Consider the following 23,791-nt stretch of genomic DNA (forward strand, 5'->3'; position numbering starts at 1 on the left):
GCCAAAGAGGTGAAGAAGACACGTAATCATCGAAGTCGACTCAAAGATCAAAATGGCAGTCGATGGAAACTGGCTCCAGAAACGCACCAGCTTAGCACCACACCACCTGTTCTCTGAAGCAAAAGTTCAAAATCGCACCCTCAGCCCGAGAAGTCATGACTACGGACTTAAGGGATTTTCCTCCATCATGGTGAAATGACCAAGTTTGAAGTATATTGTGGTACGTCCTGGAAAACGCAGAAATGGTTTCAGCGTGTTCGTAGCCTCAAAAATGCAAACTAAATTCTCCTTCTCCATGACAAAGCGAGGCCTCGCACAGTGCTGCGCACCCGAAAGGAGCTCACAAAACTTCGGTGGACTGTGCTTTGTCATTCATCCTACAGCCCAGATCTGGCACCTTCGGGCTCCCATCTCTGTTTGGCCCAGTGATGGATACACTCTACGAAGCACTACGTGGGTGATGGGGAGATTATTGATGTAGCAAGACGTTGACTCCGACGTCGACGAATAGAGTAGTACCACGGGGACATACAGGCCTTCGCGGCGACAGGTCTTCGTACTCAACGGATATTATGTTGAAAAATAGGGTTTTGTAGGCAAAAGAGTGTGTTGGAATCCTGAGCAAAACCAGCTTCCTTTCAGAAAAAGATACGTTGCATTATTTACGAAGGGCGTTTGAAAAGTCCATGAAAAAATAAAAACTACTTATGTCTTTGGGGGAAACCTTTTTTTTTTTCAACATAGTCTCCTCTTAGACTTTTACACTTCGTCCTACGCTGTTCTAATTTGTTGATCCCTTCCGAATAATAAGAATTGTCCAAGTCTGCAAAATAGCTATTAGTTGCTGCAATCACCTCCTCGTTTGAACAAAATTTATGTCCCGCCAGCCTTTTGTGCAAATTGGGGAACAAATAGTAGTCTGAGGGAACCAAGTCAGGAGAATAAGGGGGATGTGAAACGAGTTTGAATCCTATTTCCATTAATTTTGCGACCACAACTGCTGAGGTGTGAGCTGTAGCATTGTCGTGATCTAAAAGAACTTTTTTGCGGTCCAATCGCCGGCGTTTTACTTGCAGCTCGTTTTTCGAACGGTCCAACAATGATGAATAATATGCACCTGTAATAGGTTTACCTTTTCCCAGGTAGTCGATATGGATTATCCCCTGCGAATCCCAAAAGACAGTCGCCATAACATTTCCGGCCGAAGGAATGGTCTTCGCCTTTTTTGGTGCAGATTGTTCCTTGGTAACCCATTGTTTAGATTGTTTTTTGGTTTCAGGAGTATAGTAATGTAGCCATGTTTCATCCACAGTGACGAAATGACGCTTAAAGTCCTGCGGATTCTTCCTGAACAGCTGCAAACAATCCATGCAACACTTCACACTATTCCGCTTTTGGTCAAGCGTGAGCAATGGCGGAACACATCTTGCGAACAGCTTTCTCATGTCCAAATGTTTATGCAAAATACTATGTACCCGTTCATCCGAGATGCCCACAGCACTAGCAGTCTCACGGACTTAACTCTTCTGTCATCCATCACCATATCATGGATGTTATCAATGATTTCTGGAGTCGTAGCCTCCACAGGGCGTCCAGAACGTTCAGCATCACTTGTGTCCATATGGCCACTCCGAAAATTTTGAAACCACTTATAAACTGTTCTAATCGAAGGTGCAGAGTCACTATAATGTTTATGAAGCTTCTCTTTAGTCTCCTGAGGCGTTTTGCGTTTCATAAAGTAATGTTTAATCACCACGCGAAATTCTTCTTCGTCCATTTTTTGACAGTCACTCGACTTCGTTGATTCAGACGAATGCCAAACAAAATGAAATAGACCAATATGGCTGAAACTTGGTGTGCGTTCTTTCCAAAGATGCTACTAACTAAACATGACCTCGATACGCGCCGGTCGTGCCATCTCTCGGACTTTGCACGGACTTTTCAAACGCCCCTCGTATTGTGGTAAGTCCTGGAAAATGAGGAAATGGTTTCAGCATGTTCGTAGCCACATAAATGCAAAGGAAATTCTCCTTCTCTATGAAAAAGCGAGGCCTCGCACAAGGCTGAGCACCAAAAGGGAGCTCACAAAACTTCGGTGGACTGTGCTTCGTCATTCACTCTACAGCCCGGATCTCGCGTCTTCCGACTCCCACATCTCTTTGGCCGAGTGAAGGATACACTCTGCGAAGCAGTACGTGGATGATGGGGAGATTATTGGTGTAGCAAGACGTTGACTCCGACGTCGACGAGTTGAGTAGTTCCATGGGGACATGCAGCCCCTCTCCCTAACGCGGCGGCAGGTGTTCATACTCAATGGATACCATGTTGCAAAATAGGCGTTTGTAGGCAAGAGTGTGTTGGAATCCTGAATAAAACCAGCTTCCTTTCAGAAAAAAGATACGTTGCATTACTTATTGAATGCCCCTCGAAATTTTTTTCCAGAGTAAATCTGTTCCGCATTAAGGCATCGGAATACCTACCAACTTTTCTTGCCATACGATGATTAAGGCCCCTGACTAATTCCTCGGGTAGCTGCTCTTTAATTATAACCTCACAGTACCAGACGTACCCGTCGCCATGCTCTGTAGGGCGGCTTGTGGAGCGTAGACGGCGAATTGAATTCAGTTTTCTCTTTGGAATGATTGTTTGCGATTCGATTCGAGTTAAACGTGAGCTTGTCGGGCTGGAGCGCGTGTCCACACACGGTGCTGTTAGGAAGCGGCAGGCTTCCTCATCGCCGTCGCATGAACCATGTGTGGCACGTCCCTCAGTGAAAGCCCGAGCGCGGCACGCGGCCAGGGCGTCACAGGATGTGCTGGCCAGCCCCCCTACTATATAAGCGGACGTTCGCGGCCGCCTGCACTCCACGCAGAGGTCTGCAAGCAGCACACTCCACTGGCAGCATGGCGAGCAAGGTGAGTCCACTGGCCAACAAGTAGTACCCCGGTGTCGAGGTGCGGACGTAGGGTTGCGAGGTCGAGACGCACAGCTGGCAGCTGTGTGGCTTTTAAACGTGTGCTGTCCCACCGCAGCGATTACACTGTACATCAGAAGTGACTCAACGTAAGTGTGTGCGTGTAACGAATACCAGAAAAATCACGAGGGAAAACTGTTTAACTACCGACATCAGAATACCGAAATGTAGTTATGATAGCCTGTCATGGTGCGATATGTGCCCGAGTGTTCGCCAGAGCAGGTACATACAGGGTGGTCAGAAAATGCTTGTAGGGATATTACAGGGCAGGTTGTACTGAGGCATAAATGGTAAGAAAAAATTCGATGCGTTGCGCCGTTTCCGAGTTATTTAGCATTGAAGTTAGCCAATCAGATCGTTGCGCGCGTAAATTCAAGTTTCAGCTAACGAGACAAAGCACTCGTTGGGCAACACCGCCCCTGGCAGGCCGCTTGAATGTGAGCGCGCGACGCACCGATTGGCTAAATTCTATGCTAAATAACTCGGAAACGGAGCAACGTATCGAGTATTTTTCCTAACATTTATGCCTCAGTACAGTCTGCCCTGTAACATCCCTACAAGCATTTCACACATTTTCTGACCACCCTGTATGTGCAGCCCGGTGAACCACAGGTTCCCTTCCCCCATCTCCGCCGAAACCATAGCACTTCAACCTGCGGCAACGAAGACAAAAATTTACATGTGTACTGACGCACAGTGGTTAAAGCAATCCAACTCGGGTTTCCGCAAGCCTGGCAAGCTTCCAAGGGACTCGTTCAGCCTGTTGCACCAGTCAACAGATTGCGTTATCAATCCAGTGTGGCTAGCCAGTTATTCATTGAGATGCTACATCTACATCTACTTGGATACGCTGCAAGTGGCACTTAAGTGCCAGGCAGAGGCGTCACCGAAACATCAACACAGTAAATGTAAATGCCGTTTGCCTAGGGCCTCCCGTCGGGTAGACCGTTCGCCTGGTGCAAGTCTTTCCAGTTGGCGCCACTTCTGTGACTTGCCTATCGATGGGCATCAAATGATGATGAGAAGGACAACACTAGTCCCTGAGCGGAGAAAATCTCCGACTCAGCCAGGAATCGAACCTTGGGCGTTAGGTATGAGATTCCGTCGCGCTGACCACTCAGCTACCACGGGCGGACATCTTCATAGTAATTGTCTATTACTCCAATATCGAAAAGTAAGCGGAAAAAATGAACACCTATATCTTTCCGCGAGGTCTCTGATTTCTCATATTTTATTATGATGACCAAAAAAAAAAAAATGGTTCAAATGGCTCTAAGCACTATCGGACTTAACATCTGAAGTCATCAGTCCCCTAGACTCAGAACTACTTAAACCTAACTAACCTAAGGACATCACACACATCCATGCCCGAGGCAGGATTCGAACCTGCGACCGTAGCAGCAGCGCGGTTCCGGACTGAAGCGCCTAGAACCGCTCGGCTACAGCAGCCGGCATTGTGATGGTCGTTTCTCCCTATATAATACCGTGTTAGCCTCCTTTTATCCGGCATAATGCAGCGACTCGACGTGGCATGGATTCAACAGGTCGTCGGAAGTCCCCTGCAGAAATATCGAACCATGCTGCCTCTACAGCCGTTCAAAATTGGGGAAGTATTGCGGTGCAGGATTTTTTGCACGAGATAACGTCTAACCTCTCTATTATGTCACATAAATGTTTGACAAGATTCATGTTGGGCAATCTGGTTTGCCAAATTATTCGCTCGAATGGTCCCGAGCTTTCTTCAAACCAGTTGCATGGCGCATTGTCATCCATACAAAAATCCGTCGCTGTTTTGGAACATGAAGTTCATGAATCGCTACAAGCTGTCTACAAGTAACCGAACCTGTAATAAAATGGATCACCTGCAGTCGTCTTTCCGATGTTATTTATTACATAGCTACAAGTTTCGGTGATTCAATACACCATCTTCGCATATTAACCGGCACTGATGGGATGAACTCCAGCCGTAAACACGGTCCAGTCAACCACCAACGTCTAAGAACTGCTTTCCGCAGACTACTATAACAGCGACGCTGTGTCTGCAACCATCAACTACCACAGTGTTGTCCGCGTTGAGAGGTAACACCTGAAATCTTGTATTCTCGGCACACGCTTGACAATGTGGATTTCGGAATATGGAATTCCCTGAAGATTTCCGAAAGGAAATGTCCTACGTGTCTAGATCCAATTACCATCCCGCGTTCAGTCTGTTAATGGCAGTGGTGTGGCCATAATCACGTCGGAAAGCTTTTCACAAGGATCATCTGTGTTGGCTCTCGATCTTCAACCATAACCGAGTCCATGAACATGAGGTAGCAAATATGAGGTAGCCAAGGAGGTGGAGACGTGGGTTCTACTATGCCAAGACTGCTTGGTAACTACAACAGGGAAACACAATTAATTAGTAGGCGTACAAAATAAGAAAGTATTTATTACTTTGTCGTAGTTCATGATCTGCTGGTTGACAATTGAAGAAAACGCGACTAGAATGACATAATTTACAACTCACAGATCTTGCAGTGACGATTTAATTTCTCGTAATCTTGAATGTCGAATCCGGTAAATTTGAAGACTAACTTGGCTGTCGACATGGCAGAACTGTTTATAACTGCCAGCTTAGTAGTGTCGACTTTACTGTAGTACTATTACGGAACTTTATAACTGAGCTACAAAGATGGCAGCAATGACTGAGCTGCAGACGATGACTAACATCGGCGCTGGCTGACCACTGAGCGCGGCTACGAACTGTAGACTGCCACAACTGCACTACACTCCTGCTGCACACGAAGTGGCCTAGCGGCGCCTCGCGGCGGGCATAAGTACTGCGGCTGGCTGTGCACTCTTTGGCTAGCACAGCCCTTCTGTTCCGTTTATCGAGAGAATAGCATCCGGTGGATCGAACTCTCAGGCGGCGGTGTGGTCCTATGACTATGAACGACAGACTGCCAATACACTGCCCTTTTGTGTCATATGTACGTAATACTACCGCCATCTGTATGTACATATCGCTATCCCATGGCTTTTGTCAGCTCAGTGTATGTTTCCGTAGGTAGTTGCACTGCAGCTCATTTATCATGACGGATGTCATCAAAAGAATTAACAAATCAAACTTAAAGGAGACTGAGGTGAAATTAAGAATTAGGGAATATATACCAGTAACGAAACGGAGCTCACTTCCGGCAGAGGAAAACTATACGTGTGTTCATGAAGCAGCTTCAACTAAATCGGTAGGTGTCCGGATACCTTATGACATGTTTGTAAATTTGACCAGCGCTTTCCTCAAATGTTCAAATGTGTGTGAATTTCTAAGGGACCAAACTGCTAAAGTTATCGGTCCCCAGTCTTACGCACTACTTAAACTAACTTACGCTAAGAACAACACACACACCCATGCCCGAGGGAGGACACGAACCTCCGGCGAGAGGGGCCGCGCAGTCCGTGACAGGGCGATGAAGACCACTCTTCCACTCCGCGGGGTGCGGTTACCTCACTACATAAATATTTTGAAAGACGAGAAAGACTTAATGGATGCCATGTGTGTTGTGTTACAGCTTGTATTCGTACACAAATTATGTGTGTACGAATACATTATGAGAAAGGGACGCTGCATTGTACTTTTTAACAACACAGGCACAGCAGTACTGTATTTATCCGTCGATATAGGCCAGCGACTTTCAATCAAAATGTCCTCCCCTGTTGGGGAATTAAATGTCTACTAGAACAGGTTGTGATCCAGGAACGACGTCGTATTAAAGTCTGCATCTGGCCATGAGTCGTGCACGGGTAGTCGAGCGATTAAGGTCAGCCAGGACATCTGGGTTAGAGTCCCGGTCCGTCACAAGTTTTTGTTGACGTAACTCCGTTGTACGGCTCATGGTTGTTCGTAATAGCAACTGCGTATATAATTCATGTATTTCCTAATGGCTGTGGTCGCCACAGAGCCTGTTCGTTCGCACATGCAAATTGGAAATTTCTGATAAGTTCTTACGGGAGCAAACTGCTGGAGGAGTCGAACCTCCGATGAGGAGAGCAGCGCGAACCGTGGCATGGCGCCTTATGCCACGCGGCTCAGACATGCATGTATGTTCGGAGGAACATTGCATCGTTCTTCGCAATAAAACAGGGGCCTGCCGATGTGGCCGAGCGATTCTAGGCGCTTCAGTCTGGAACCGCGCGACCGCTATGGTCGCAGGTTCGAATCCTGCCTCGAGCATGGATGTGTGTGTTGTCCTTAGGTTAGTTAGGTTTAAGTAGTTCTAAGTTCTAGGGGACTGATGACCTCAGATGTTTAGTCCCATAGTGCTCAGAGGCATTTGAACCATTTGAATAAAACAGGCACGGCAATAACTTCTTTTAGAGATCGTTCTGCTTACTACAGAAAACATGTATTATAGTCCCAGAGAAAACAGTTCATATCGAAATAAATTAACAAGCCAGAAATACGCGGAAGAGGAAAAAAGACCAATAAAATCCAGAATTTTCTGGCTTAGAATCACCCGGAATGAATATACCCTATATTGGGCGTCGTCTTGTAATACGTGCGTAACAGAAAAAAAGCCGCTTGTCTGCCTGGCCAACGAGCAATCAAGGACAGGTTAAAAGCGGAATGTCATCGTGGCTGTTGTCATGTTGGAATGGAGCAGCGTCCACGGCATACCGTAAAGATGCAAAAGAGGAAGTTCGCAATAAAACAGGGGCCTGCCGATGTGGCCAGCGATTCTAGGCGCTTCAGTCTGGAACCGCGCGACCGCTATGGTCGCAGGTTCGAATCCTGCCTGAGCATGGATGTGTGTGTTGTCCTTAGGTTAGTTAGGTTTACGTAGTTCTAAGGTCTAGGGGACAGATGACCTCAGATGTTTAGTCCCATAGTGCTCAGAGGCATTTGAACCATTTGAATAAAACAGGCACGGCAATAACTTCTTTCAGAGATCGTTCTGCTTACTACAGAAAACATGTACTATAGTCCCAGAGAAAACAGTTCATATCGAAATAAATTAACAAGCCAGAAATACGCGGAAGAGGAAAAAAGACCAATAAAATCCAGAATTTTCTGGCTTAGAATCACCCGGAATGAATATACCCTATATTGGGCGTCGTCTTGTAATACGTGGGTAACAGAAAAAAAGCCGCTTGTCTGCCTGGCCAACGAGCAATCAAGGCCAGGTTAAAAGCGGAATGTCATCGTGGCTGTTGTCATGTTGGAATGGAGCAGCGTCCACGGCATACCGTAAAGATGCAAAAGAGGAAGTTGAAAAATAAAAAATCCTAGTTCATGTTCTTGGTAACCTGAATTAGTACCCCCCGACCCCTCTATAACACCACAGAAGGGTCTCGGTTCTGAATTACACAATCCATACGGAGTTTCAGCGGCTTGAATACCTTATTTGGCAGTTGGTACACTCGACACCTTGAATTATTTGAAAACATATAATTAACTCGTCAGTCCACACATCAAGTCAGTTACTGTACAGTTTCTCTGTCGTTTGCCTCACTGGAGACGTGCAGTATTAAGTGGCGCTGTGAGCATTGGCCTTTTAGGAGGTACTTTACTCGAAACATCAATTGTATATCGTTCTCTTCGCAACTTTCACTCGGAAATTCGTTGAGATAGACCAGCATTGATCTGAACCGTATGGCATTGATAAAGCGCGATACTCATCCCCGGGTCTCTGTGAGTTACGATCTTTGAACGATCAATCTTCTTGTGTTGTTTTACATGACTGCCGTTGTCACACTATTCCTTTTAGATGTATTGGACAGTCTATGTTAATACAGCAGCAAGTCTCGCAAAATAGGTCAGGGAGTGGTCATGGGCAAGACGAAACTCTATAGTTCCCTTCTGCCATGTTGTTAATTCTCAACGTCGAGCGCTGTTACTGAGCCGATATCGTGCAGTCGATTGCTATACATACCACGTTACTATCATGACTTGTTACCTGGTCACGTTTGTAAGAGTTGTACACCATCAGTGGTGTTAAAAGGCGACCAGGGAACTATTTCAAGCAGGTGACTTTTTTTTTTTTTTTTTTTTTTTGGTGGTGGTGACAAAGGGCCTGTTGACTGTAGAACAGACCTCGATCGGATGGGCGAAGATGGGTTCCGAATACAGAGGGCCTTGTGTGGGTGGCAGCAGTGTATTGGAGCAGTAGTGACGCATAGTGTCGCACAGAGTCAGACAGTCTGAATCCAGATATACTCAAAGCTGTGAAAGTGCCAAATCTCTAACAGGCATCTCTAGCCGAATGACGAGGCAGTGGCGCGACTACTGTCGTCCAGTGGTTCCACTACTTCGAGCCGGAGTCGATTACAACAGCTCTACTGTTATTCGTGGGAAACTTACCTATTTATGGCCCAAGTTCTGGCCCCGGTTTTGACGTGGTCATTCTCCCTCAGCGGTAAGGCCATACCTTGACCCAGACCATAGGTGACGTTCGTAAGTAGCGATAGGCGCTATACTAGCTTTGCCAGAAACTCGTTGTCTCATTTTATAACTAATTTCGGCCAGTAATCATAATCTTGAGACTAAGGTGCAGGAATGTGCACGTACACATACCCGACGTAGCGACAGTTGTAAAAGTGACGAGCACTGTCATGATTTTTTTTAAATTTCTGTAGTCGAACTGCTGTTCTGTCAGATGACTGACACATTTGTACTGGACACACCTACATCATACCCCAAAAGTTCTACCATCCAACATATCTACGATACGAATAATCGAAAACATCGACCACTGTCGTGGTTTGACTAAAATAAACTGTAAACCGCGTGGCTGGAGATACTTCTAGATGTAAACCTAACCCTCTTTGATCCTAATCAACAATGTTGGTCTATGGCAGCACGTCGGGAGCTTCGTAAAACTTCTGTGTCAGCGATCAATTATAGTCATGTAAAACTAACTACTTCTGTATTGACTTGTACATATAAAATGTCGATTCAACGAACTTACAGGCTTGTCATAGGGCAAAGTTCTTTTAGCCTTCTTGCAATATCTTCATGTGGGATCAAAATTAATGCTTTAGTCAACCAGAACGTTCTGGAACACAGTTCTGTCCGTGGAGCTACCACGTTGCTTCCTCGGAATAGTGAATCATAACGGTGACGAATAGAGAGTGATATAAATGTAACACAAAGTCATGCTAGAAGCAGGCGACCATTGTGATAAATACCCAATACTTTTTATAAAATATTTTGTATTTTATTTTTTGTACATAAATGACGGATACAATTCGAAGCGTGTCATATGAGCGATAAAGACATTCCTTGCCTGATATCTGACTAGATTAGATTAGATTAATACTTGTTCCATCGATCATGAATACGACACTTCGTAATGATGTGGAACGTGTCAGGTTAATAAAAGATATCTGTACAAGATATTAAATTTCACAAAATCTTGCATGACACTAATGTTTAAGCTTTTTTTTCCCTTAATTTATATCTAAAAATTCAGCCAATGAGTAGAAGGAGTTGTCACCTAGAACTTTTACTTTAGCGACCAAGTCAGCCTGAATACAGAACCACTGATTATTAGAATCTACAGTTTCGCGTGTTCTACATCGTTTTTCAAATACACGGAAGCACTGCTCATGATGGAAGCCGTGAAAACAGCCAGAAAGACAGACTGACCAGGTATACGAACCCACCGTGGATAGTTAGTCTCACTCACCCAGCCAAACAACATTATACAACGAACCCAGCGATATGTATTGCAAATCTGTTTGCGTTTCCCCGACCTTCAGACATAGATTCATCCATTGAATATACGTGCCATCCACCATCACTGACGATATAAAGATCTCTCACTCCGTATTATTATGAGCTAATACATACTTTTCCTACGGTCAAAAGGAGTTGAGGTAACTTTCCTAGATTATAGTATTTATAAGCCAAGCTACTTCCACTTTTGTATTTTTTTATATTACAAAACGAAAGAGAAATACCAAAACTTCATTTCTGTAATAAGTTGTTATCATGCGTGTTTTCGTCTTTTGGATTTAGTAATCTATCAGAAGTGCAACCCACATTAACATTACTCGTATTAAGTTTTTTTTTTACTGTTTATCTGATTAATTCTCTCCAGATTTTGTATGTTTAAACAATCTTACGATCTTTAATTTTTCGGTTATTGTGTGAGCGACGAATACAGCGAAATGTATTCGCAGTTGCGACGGTGGACAACCATCGGCTGTATAACGTTTAACGAAATCCGCTGTTATTTTCGTTAAAGAATAATTATCAATTATTATTGCTTTTAGTTACTTAATTTGCCTCTCTTTAACTGTCTTCTGTAAGTACGAACTTTGTTGTAGAACCTCTCTCTTATTTACGTGTGGTAATAAAGAAATTCACTTTCAAAAGAATTACGTACATTTAAGAATTACGTGAACTCATATTAACTGATTAAGCATATTTAGTTGAGAATTAAATCCTTTACATAATCCGGCCTTGGCACACATTTTCTAAGTGCAGTGGGTTTTTTGTACTTAAATAATTACTGAATTCTATCCCGGCGTTAGCTATGGAACACAAGATTATCTCTTTTAGCAGAAAATGGTTAATTATTGCCAAGCCGACATTTAATTATCACCGATCAAACCTACTTCGCTATACATTTAAGTTATTTGAAGAACCAAAAATTGTTAAATTTCAATGTTAACTAACATTAACTATCCGCCTACGAATGCACAAACATATCATTAGTTTAAAAATTCATCAGTCTCAGGATCACTGTAAAAGAAGAACATTTGCTTAATTCACTGTTAATTTTTATCTATCTGTTCCCGATTTACGGGTTTGGTTGACTTTTCCTTTAGCGGAACAATTTTTTAAATGTGCCGCCGCTGCAAATCGATCGGTCGCGGCACAGCCCAGCAACACCGCTAAAAATGCTGAAAATTCTTTAAAGAAATTTTATAGATGACATGGGCAAGCTAATTTACATTAATTATACACATTTCTGATAAATTCTGATATATTTAGATCAAACAATAATTCAACTCACATCAATTTGCAACGCCTCCTCTAATGGCGGCTAAATCTAGACAGAGACAAAAGAAGTCTACCCATTCATAAATCGTCTCGACACAGCTTCCTCTCGCATTCAGCTCTACACAGAGAAGACCAAAGAATACGCTGTACATGGTTCTTTTATACTACTGCTGACTATTAACATTTCTTTGTAATTTGACAATATTATTCTCCTCTGGCTAAATTTCACATCTCTGTTATCGCAGATACTGACACATTTCACAATCACATAATAAATATAGAAAAATTACTATCCTAAATACAGAGAGAATATTACTACAAAAAATATTACGATAATAACAAATGTCTTTTATACAAAATTCAGTAATATTTTTGTTCAATAATTACGGTATATACAACTTGCTCAGAGCGGCGTATATGGTACAAATAAACTTTTGTTCATTAATATCGTGAGTTCGCCAAGGAACGTTACAAACGGAATGAAGACAATGAAAATTTGTACCGGACTGAGACTCGAACCCGGATTTCTCGCTTATCGCTAGGCTATGCGACCACGCCTCATGGCCAGACCAAAAGTTCGATACGTGGTCAACATGAAAGCATACTCTCTAGAAATTCCTATCAGAGTAATCATAATGATCCTAGAAAGCCTCAGAGACAAGTTTAAATTTTACGTGGCTGTTGCACCGAGAGCATTTTATCGGTAAATACTTATATTTGAACAAAGAAATTATTAGAAACGTGCTGCTTGTCAGGAAACCGTTCTGGGTGCGATGCTGTTGGTGGAGATAATATGTATGGTGGTAATTACAGTTCAACATAAATTTGGGTGTTTCACGTCTCAACCTTTACCATTTAACCATGTCGCACTTGAGACCACTGCTCATAAGTGAAGAAACTAGCGAGTTTCTCTTCACCGTCTTGTTTCTTTAATATTGATTCTAGTTTCATTTAAGAGAAAAGTTAGGGTAACTTTACACAAACGTATTAATTTAACGGTAGAACGCCTAATACTGACAAATAATTACCACTCTTCGGTTCTGTTTTCATCACCTGAGGAAGTAGGCCGCTAGCACAAAGTCTCCTTATCCTCAAACAGATGTCACCAAAGACTCGCTTTCAACTGTTTCAACTATCAATGCTTTAACTTAACTACGAAGGACGTAAGATTCGGGTGATATCAGGTGTGGGCTGCATGGTGACTCGGCTGAAAAATATATACAAGTTTCACAAACTTTTAAGGAAATCTAAAATATAATAATTACCCATTTTTTCACCAAAGGGGAACGCATGGAACAAATCACACACTGTTGCCAAGTCGTTTTCGTTAATGCTATGGACACGCTGTTTGCCCGAAGTCATTTCCTCCATTTGTGCTACCATTGCGGATTCCGTCAACTCCCATGTCATAGTGAGCGAGACCGCACAGGGATGAGGCATTAGCAACGAATTCTGGATGACGGCGGTTCAAATCTCGTCCGCCCAAGCAGAATAAAGTGACTCATGAATCACTCAAACCATTTGAAGGACATTTCACGATGATTCTTTTCAAGTTTGTACCGCAGATTTCGTTCCCCGTCCTTCTTCGGTCCTAGCTTGTACTCCGCCTCTAATGACGTTCTCGTCGATGGGACGTTAAATCCAAATGTTCCCTCATTCCTTCCATTCATCTCTGTCTCCTGTGGAGAACCACTCCGATTGCAAAACAGCACTCACATCATTAATATCATACAAGGGTTCATGGATAGCAATATTTTAGATCCTTCGAAGGAACAGTTCTTTCAGAGATAGTTGTTGGAAATGGAAATCAATGTCAGTCATTTTGTAACATGCGACTGCGATGGCAGTAGTACAGTAAGGAGGGAGTGAAGGTAAAAATTTAAGTACCTAGTGTTCATTAAAGTGAAAAACATGATCAGTTGGACTAGTGTAGAGAAGAAAACACTTTGATTTAAATAATCTCCTCAACATACGGCTAAAATGGCTCAAGTTAAGAAAGCAAGATCTACATTAGGAAAATTGGAGAGTGAATTGGACACCTTTAACACCGAATACGAATCCATTAACATAATCTCTGCGTCATATTTTTTAGTACTACAGTCGACCTCTAAGAGGTGTACGACTATATTTAAACAAAGCCTCACAATAGGTATTTTTATTTATTCCTTAGAGAAACGATACATAGGAGCCAGTACTTTCTCAATGAGCCTAGTACAGCTTGTATGGCACTGTAGTCCAATTTGGATTGCACAACAGTGAAAGCGGGAAGAGAGTGAGAGAAAGTGTAACAATGCATGGGCACATACGAGCACTTGAAGTGTCTTCGTAATGCGACCATATTTTCTGAGCACCGTGTTGCAATCAGCTAGGATGTACGTGAGCCCCATACAGGCACAAAATAGGCTTGACGTTTTGCCGAGATCGTTTGTTTTCAATCAACGACTGCAACGAGCAAGAATTCCCAGTTTGTAGAAAGTAATGTGAACACCATAGTGAAACAACGAATATGATTTCACTATGACTTGTGCGCTGACACACACACACACACACACACACACACACACACACACACAAACTAAGACACTGTGTGGCAAACACATTACACAAACGGGGCCTTCATATAGCATGTACTGCTGCACAAACCTATCTCACAGGTTTGTGTCACTGACGTTTCGACCGTCTTCAAAGCGGTTAACTGTTAGTTTTTAGCTGTTAGCAGTTAATCGCCCTGAAGATAGGGGTGAAAAAAGGGTCGGAACGACAGTGGTGTAGTTGTTTGAATGTACATAATGAACACCCAAAATGATTTTATTCAAATTGTCACTGGCCGTGAATGAGTATGGACCTAACTCAAAACAAATTTCAGTCAACCAACAGCCAAGATCGACAAATTCCAGGGAGCAAGAGGGTACAAAATTTAATGCCGCATTTGTGTTGCAGTGTACATAGGAATGACACGTGGACATTTTATAGCACTTTAAAAAGAACAGATCAGGTGCTGCAAGTATGAAACAGACGATTCCACATTTGCAGAACACTTGAAATACAACACTATATTCCGATACACATGCGCGCGCGACGCACACACACACACACACACACACACATTCAGCAGTTGGCAACAACAATCAGTAGCAGATAACAACATTCGAAACAGAACATGAAGAAAGCGAGTATAAATATCATCAATGCTGCGTTAATGTGAATTCAATAGCAGAAGAAAACCTTTCAAACCAGAAAAGCAAAGACACAAGAATAGTAGCATTAAAAACGGGAACCATTATTACGTTACAGAAGTTGCAAAGTGACAGAAATATTTCTAACCTTTAAATACAGCGCGTAGTGTGCAAAGCAAAGAAAGTATACACTGAAGCGCCAAAGAAACCGTACAGGCATGCGTGTTCAAATACAGAGATAAGTAAACAGCCAGAATACGGCGCTGCTGTCGGCAACGCCTATATAAGACAAGTGTCTGGCGCAGTTGTTAGATTGATTACTGCTGCTACACGGGCAGGTTATCAAGTTTTAAGTGCGTTTGAAAGGGGTATTATAATCGGCGCACAAGCGATGGGATAGAGCATCTCCGAGGTAACGATGTAGTGGCGATTTTCCCGTACGACCATTTCACGATGTACCGTGGATATCAAGAATCCAGTAAATCGTCAAATCTCCGACATCGCTGCGGCCGAAAAAATATCCTACAAGAAAGGGATCAACGACGACTGATAAGAATCGTTCAGTGTGACAGAAGTGCAACCCTTACGCAAATTGATCCAGATTTCAAAGCTAGACCATCAACAAGAATCAGCATACGAACCATTCAACAAAAAATCATATGTATGGGCTTTCGGAGCCGAAGGCCCACTCTTGTACCGTTGAGCACTACACAAGGCTTTACGCCTCGCCTGGGCCCGTCAGCATCGACATTGGACTGTTGATGACTGGAAATATGTTGCCTGGTCGGACGAGTCATGTTTAAAATTGTGTCGAGTGGATGGAGGTGTACGGGTGTGGAGACAACCCTCTTGAATCAATGGACCCTGCATGTCAGCACGGGACTGTTCAAGAAGGTGGAGGCTTTACAATGGTGTAGAGCGTGTCCATTTGGAGTGATATGCGACCCCCGATACGTCTAGATACGACTCTGACAGGTGACACGTACGTAAGCATCCTGTCTGATCACCTGCATCCATTCCTGCCCATTGTATATCTCGACGCACTCGGCACTTTTCCGAGCTCGCGGGTTCCCTACACGGAAGGCAGGTGTACCAGTTTCTTCGGCTCGTCAGTATATGTACAGGGTGTATCATTATTAATGGCGTAAACGCATACAGTTGAAAGTACACGATACTAGAACCAAAAAAGTATCAGTAAACATAGGGTCTAATATGCAAACCATATGAGCTACGAGCAATTTTTCATCTTAGATACCGTAGAGGGAAAAAATTAAATCGGAAGACAGAGATTGCACATAAGTGATATTCTGAGGTAAAAAGGCCACAAATGGGCCTGAAAATAGGTAGAAAATAAGTAACAAATAAATTGCTCCATGACATGGTTATCGAAAGGATAAAATCTGCATCTACAGAAAGCCGTGATAAGAAGTCTAAAGGACAAAAAATCCCTCCGTCAAGACAATCCATATACCTACAAATGTAGAAATTTTAGTCAGGCTATGTGTAATAAACGTAGTTTTCTTCTTTCTGACTCGTTGCTATATTCAGTTGATACGTCCGCAAGCGACAGTGCGGTACGTGGCTGTAGTTACCTTGTACCACTACCCGTTGTTTCCTTCCCATTTAACTCGCAAATATGGCGAGAGAAAAACAACCGTCTAAGCCTCCTCGTACCTTACCTTCATGGTCCTTACGCGAAATATATGTCGGCGGCAGTAATATATTTTTGTAGTTAGCTTCAAATGCCGGTCCTCCGAAAAGAACGTCTCCTTCCCTCCAGGCATCTCCATTTGAGTTCCAGATGCGCCTCCGTAACACTTGCCTGTTGTTCAAATCTACAGATAACAAATCTTAAGTTGACCGCCCTGTGTTTTATGAGAAACCACTCGTCACTTACCTTCAACATAAGTAATCTACACCGACGAAATGAATTGGTAACTGCAAAAGTTCTCATATTTTTACAAATACGTAATATGAAACACTGCAGATATGAGTGTTTCCCTACAAGAGAAGAAACAGGCCAAGTGAGAATGACTTTTTTGTTGTTTTATCATCATAAAACAAAGACAATTAATTTTCTTCATAGTCTGACATTACAGTTTCGCCATGTGTTGTCAACGATTTGTGAGAGACGGGGGAATATATGGTGGGGGGGGGGGGGACTTCGGCTTATGTATGATAACTTCCTGGTAAACCAAAAAACCGCACTAGTTGCTGTGACTTCGCTGCCATGAAACATGGGTAACCAAAGTGCATTGCGCTCCTATTGTAATCAAACGAACAATAAAAATATTCTCATGTTTCTCGATCATATATCAGTATATGGTGTGAACATTTCAACTAAGTGCGTTCCACAAATAGATGAAACTTGTAGCTGTTTGTGCCTTATCAAACTTCATTCATAGTCGCTGGAAAGAATACCAAGGAGAGGTAAAAAGAAATGAAACTTTCTGGGAGATTAAAACTGAGTGCCAGAGTGGGACTCGAACTCGGGACCTTCGCCTTTAGCGCGCAAGTGCTCTAACCACTTTTTTTTGTCCTAACCACTACTTTTTATATTTTTCTATTCCGTAGACCTCTTCTAGTGACTGAGCTACTCAAGCACGACCCCCGACTCCTCCTCACAGCTTTAATTTCGCCAGTACCTCGTCTCCTACGTTCCAAACGACGTTCTGGTGGAATGAAAGTTGTGAGGAGGTGTCGTGAGTCGTGCTTGGGTAGCTCAGTCGTAGCCGGCATGGTAGCTCAGCGTGTTCGGTCAGAGGGTTTGCTGTCTTCTGCTTCAAAAAAAAAAAAAAAAAAAAAAAAAAAAAAAAAAAAAAAAAAAAAGGTAATGGATCAACGATGAACTTGAACAAGCATCATGGGACGTCCGCCCCGAACAAATCGAACGAACAATAACGAACAAATTTAGATAAAAAAAAGATCGGTAGAGGATTTGCCCATGAAAGGCCAGGGTCCCGTGTTCGAGTCTCGGTCTGTATGCATAGTTTTAATCTGCCAGGAAGTTTCACATCACCGCACGCTCAGCTGCAGAATGAAAATTTCATTCTGCAAAAAGAGATTTCAGAAGCAGATGTTCTCGTTGCACCACCCCCCGAAGCTATAGAACGAACATTTTCAACTCTAAGAGGAGATCTAGACATTTCTTTAAAGAAAGAGGGTGCTCTCATTAATTACCCCTGTCAGTTCTCCTAATAAAACACAACAGTCCTGCACTTCCCTTCAGCGAGAGACTCGTTGTTTTCGTGAGCCTGCTGCGTCACGACCCGCCCCAGACTCAGCGGTAATCTAATCTCGTCTGTAGCAGTAAACAACTCATAACGTCAGACTCGGCAGTGGGGGCAGCCCTATTGTTTGCACAGCCGAAAGCCAATGTTCCGGCAGCGGTGGAGTGCCTTTAAGCTGTTCGTTATTGGGGCCACGATATTGACTGCACGGCTACATCGGGTACCCACTCTGTGTGGCAATGCGGGGCGCATAAGCCGCAGAAGTTCGGTGGCCGGAGAAACCTGTTCGCTGCTTTCTCCCTTTAGGGGCGCCTTGTTTCATCACCGTCAGATTAACGTGCTCAAGCCGCGTTCATTTGCACCTCTTCAATTGCCAATCCCGACAGTACAAGCTCTATTGTGTACCACCGTTTCTGGAAGAACTGGGGTTTAATTCCGAGTCCTGTTATCCAGATTTGGGTTCTCTGCCTTTCCACTAAATGTAATAAGGCAAATACGTGGATGTTTTCTTTGAAAGAGGACCCCGCCAATTTCCTTTCACATCGTCATTAAATCCGAATTTGTGCTGCGTCTTCGGCAGGACGTTACGCCTTAACATTCCCTCTTTCTTCGTCTGTGCATTTCTCCAAAAGATTGAATTAACTCCTGTACGTCTCAAGTTGTAAATGAAACTCTTCTTGACATTCAAGGAGATCTGTTAAAGTCACTCTCACGCTCCTCAATGTGGGTTTAAATTCTCTTCAGTGAAGGTTTAAGATGCCGAAAATGGTAAGGGTAGATAAATGTGAGATAACTACGAGAGCTACACCACAGTAAGCTGACAAGATTAATATCCAGAAAAACCGAAAGAAAAATGAGAGATGACGACCAATTAGGATTTCGAAAGATAATGGCATCAGAGAGGCAGTTCTGACATTGCACTAGAGAGATAGAGGAAGCGAGACAAGAAACATCTAGATACGCCCACTAGATTTTTGTTGACCCAGAAAAATATTTCAATTATGTAACATGGTGCAAGAAGTAATATTGAATATGTAGAAGAACCAAGAGGGAAGAATGAGAATGGAATGCTAAAAATGAAGTGTACAAATACTTGAAGTACTCACAGTAACATGGGTGTAAGACAATCAGTCTTTCATCACTATTGTTCAAAACATCCGAGGTCATCGGTCCCCTAGACTTAGAAGTACTTAAACCCAACTAACCTAAGAACATTGCACACATCCATGCCCGAGGCAGGATTCAAACCTGCGACCGTAGCAGCAGTGCGGTTTCGGACTGAAGCGCCTAGAACCGCTCGGCCACAGCGGCCGGCCACTATTCTTCAGTTTATACATCGAAAATGCAATGACGAATAAAAGAAAAGTTGAATAATGCGAAAAAAATTCAGGGTGAAAGGATGTAAACGATAAGATCTGCAGGTGACATTCCTATCCTCATCCAAACGAAGAAGAAGAATTACAGGAACCGCAAAATGGAATATGAAATGAGCAGACTAACGAGTACATAATGTGGGGTGAGGATAAATCTAAAAAAGACGAAAGATATGAGGAGTAGCAAGAATGATATTAACGAATAACATCAGAAATGGGGACCACGAAGTAGACACAAAACAACACGTTACGGACGAAGCAAGGGGGGATTAAATAGCAGACTAGTACAAGCGAAGAGGGCATTCCTGGCCAAAATATGTACGCTAGTATCGAACACAGGCTTGGAAATTAGAAAACCAATGAGGTAAGAAATAAAAAGGTTCTCCGCAGGGTAGGTGCAGAAAGAGACACATGGAAAACAGCCATTAGAAGACGGGGCAGGATGACAGGATATATACAGGGTGATTCAAAAAGAATACCACAACTTTAAAAATATGTATTTAATGAAAGAAACATAATATAACCTTCTGTTATCCATCATTACAAAGAGCATTTAAAAAGGTTTTTTTCACCCAAAAACAAGTTCAGAGATGTTCAATATGGCCCCCTCCAGACACACGAGCAATATCAACCCGATACTCCAACTCGTTCCACACTCTCTGTAGCATATCAGGCGTAACAGTTTGGATAGCTGCTGTTATTTCTCGTTTCAAATCATCAATGGTGGCTGGGAGAGGTGGCCGAAACACCATATCCTTAACATACCCCCATAAGAAAAAATCGCAGGGGGTAAGATCAGGGCTTCTTGGAGGCCAGTGATGAAGTGCTCTGTCACGGGCTGCCTGGCGGCCGATCCATCGCCTCGGGAAGTTGACGTTCAGGTAGTTATGGAGAGATAAGTGCCAATGTGGTGGCGCTCCATCCTGCTGAAATATGAATTGTTGTGCTTCTTGTTCGAGCTGAGGGAACAGCCAATTCTCTAACATCTCCAGATACTGTAGTCCAGTTACAGTAGCACCTTCGAAGAAAAAGGGACCAAAAACTTTATTGGCTCAAATGGCACAGAAAACGTTCACCTTAGGCGAGTCACGTTCATACTGAGTTGCTGAACAACTGTCGTCGATTCACTTCTGCCGTACTCAATAACACAAAAAGCTTTCTGTTGAGCGGTCGCCATCTTAGCATCAACTGACGCTGACGCCTAGTCAACAGCGCCTCAAGCGAACAAATGTACAACTAAATGAAACTTTACAGCTCCCTTAATTCGCCGACAGATAGTGCTTAGCTCTGCCGTTTGTCGTTGCTGAGTTTTAAATTCCTAAAGTTGTGGTATTCTTTTTGAATCACCCTGTATTTTGACATAAAGGAATAATTAGCATGGTACTATACGGGGTCTGGAAACGTGGTAAAGAGCGTGAGAGAAGTCTTCTGACCCCATGCCGCCCTAAACCGCGACGAATGACGTCACTGCAAGGGGATGACACTGAGGCCGGTCGGTACTGGATGTGTCCTATTCATTGACCCCTTCTTTTCGTCAGGTTATGACATGAATTCACTTTTACCCACGTGCGGTTCAGTATGTTCTCTCAGTGCGTCCTCATTAATTATTCGATCTACTCATCTAATCATGAGCATTATTCTGTAGCACAACGTTTCCAAAGCTTCTACTACCATCTTGTCTGAACTGCCGACAGTTCACGTTTCATTTCCATAATAAGCTGCACTTCCGACAAATACTCCAGAAAATTACTAGCATTGAAATTTATATTCAGTGTTAACAAATTTCTTCGGTGAAAAAGAGGATGAGATAACGTATCTCCTCGTATATCCACAACGCACAAATGTCAGTATTGTTTAAGAACTGTAGGGTGTATCGGAAAAAAAATATGAGTAGTTAAGTTTCCTTAACCTTCTCGCACAATACTGACAGTTTCTTTCATTGTAATAACGTAAAATTCTATTTTTCACAAATTGCTATTGAATGTCATCGATTACATGCATGCGTATTTCGATCATTACGTCGTAGATATAAAATAAACGGAGGCAGGCAATGAAATAGAAGAGTAAGAGTTACATTACACTCTGTACATATTGGTAATGTTCCAGGAACAGGTTCGATGTTATTGCCATTCACATCGAAAATGTCTATGATATAGTTATCACTGCTGGAGCACACTGGTAATCACGACAACTTTTGATATCTCTCTCTTATATCACATACAATGACCGTATAAAACAAGGTCACATCAGAAGTCTTTATTTTATATACGAAAGCAGCCCTTTTCTTGGAAATGTAAAGTCTATTTGTACTACAGATATTTCAGTACAAATGTGACCATCAACAGGTTTTATTTGAGGCAGAATGAAAAGGCATTTCTTGGGAAACGCGGTGGCGTATCCCGGAATTACCAATTGTTTCATCAACACGTTTCTTTCATGTCAAACAGTCATGGTCTTGAAATTGCAATATCATTTTTGGGAGATGTTTTGTAGACAGCTGACGAAAATCAAATACTGTGATCGGGACATGAACTTGCTGACACTAAAACATAACTAAAGGTACTGTATAAACGAGTAATTAATTTAAGCTTAAAAATGTGAAGTAATTTCTATCCCAGATCAACCAGAGCAAGCTACCAGATGAAAACAATAGAAATTACCGATCTCTTTTAAAGAATTAATTTTACAAGATTATGAGAGATTTTAAAACCAAGTGTGGTAAAAGCAATGTCGATCAAAAGGTTTCTGTAAATATCTAATAACATGTGGAGTAATATAGAATCTGTGCTTGTTGTAGTATTCACTGTGAAGACTGGTTTGCTGGATCTCTCCATGGCGGTTGGTTTTTCACTTAGAAAATATCAGGCATCTCACCTTAATTAAAAAAGAAAATAAGCCTTTTTTAATTTTCTCGTTTATCCATACTATAATATTTTGTTACGAAAAAAGGCTTTTACACTATTCATTAGTGAACCTGTCAGCACCTCACCACACTGACTGAAATGTTGAGCCCAAGAAAATTGAAAGACGTTAGAATTTTCTGTTACTGAACCAGGGCACATGATTTTTCGGTAAAAACCATTAAACAAAACTATTTAGTGCAGACTCACAGTTTATTACTATTACAGTTATTATTACTCGCTCTTTCGAGAATGGTTCTTTAGGTTCTTCCGACCACTTTGATCTGAACTGCTTTCGTTTTTGTTGCTTTGATGTAACTTCCCATTTGTCTGCTTTATGTCTGAAGGCGTCGCTTTTTACAGTGTCAGTCAGTCCTATATTTGCGGTTTCGAGCTGCTTTCAAATTTAGTTCGCCCAGGTTGCTGAGTTCTTAAGTGATGTTACATAGTCTATTATCCTTTTTGTTAATCACATTTCTGATATTCTTTTGAGATGACCAAATAATTTCATTTGCCTTTCCTTGACGTGAGTTTCCATGTTTGAAAACTTTTCTGTTGTTTGACTGATGGTATGTAGCCTGTAACCGTCTTGTGCATATCTTGTTTTTTAAAATTTTTGTAATGAGCTTTCTCTCTTCCTCTCTGATTTCTTCATTTTCGTGTTTTCTGTTAAGTGTCAGTCTTTTGCTTGCGTAGAGGACTGCTGGCTTTATGACTGCGTTGTAGTGTCGAATTTTTGTCCGTCTTGACATGAATTTTTAGAGTTTTTGGACTAACACTAAAGTTTTTTGACTTTTTTGAAGACGATTATATTGCGATGAGATTTTTTCAAAAATGGCTCTAAGCACTATGGGAGTTAACAACTGACGTCAGCAGTCCCCTAGACTTAGAACTACTTAAACCTAACTAACCTAAGTACATCACACACATCCATGCCCGAGGCAGGATTCGAAACTGTGACCGTAGCTGCAGCACGGTTCCGGACTGAAGGGCCTAGAACCGCTCAGCCAAGATTTTTTCAAGACTTGTCTGTTCGATGTATCCTCCGAGGTATTTAAAATATTTATTTTACGGTGTTTAATTTTCTTGTTCGCGGTTTCTGTCTTTGAACTTAAGAATTCAGTTTTCTCGAATGAGATTTGTAACCTT

The 23,791-nt window shown here is 42.5% G+C and overlaps 1 protein-coding gene across 1 annotated transcript in view; it reads left to right on the plus strand.

Moving 5' to 3' along the window:
• Positions 1 to 2,884: 2,884 nt before the first annotated feature.
• Positions 2,885 to 23,791, plus strand: part of LOC126239243 (uncharacterized) — a 64,263-nt gene continuing 43,356 nt past the window's right edge. Inside the window, exon 1 of the mRNA XM_049947846.1 lies at positions 2,885 to 2,915. Coding sequence (XP_049803803.1) covers positions 2,904 to 2,915 — 12 coding nt within the window. The 5' untranslated portion in view covers positions 2,885 to 2,903. The remainder of the gene's footprint in view (positions 2,916 to 23,791) is intronic.

The sequence above is a fragment of the Schistocerca nitens genome, chromosome 1 (genome assembly GCF_023898315.1).
Source record: "Schistocerca nitens isolate TAMUIC-IGC-003100 chromosome 1, iqSchNite1.1, whole genome shotgun sequence".
Taxonomy (NCBI): Eukaryota; Metazoa; Arthropoda; class Insecta; order Orthoptera; family Acrididae; genus Schistocerca; species Schistocerca nitens.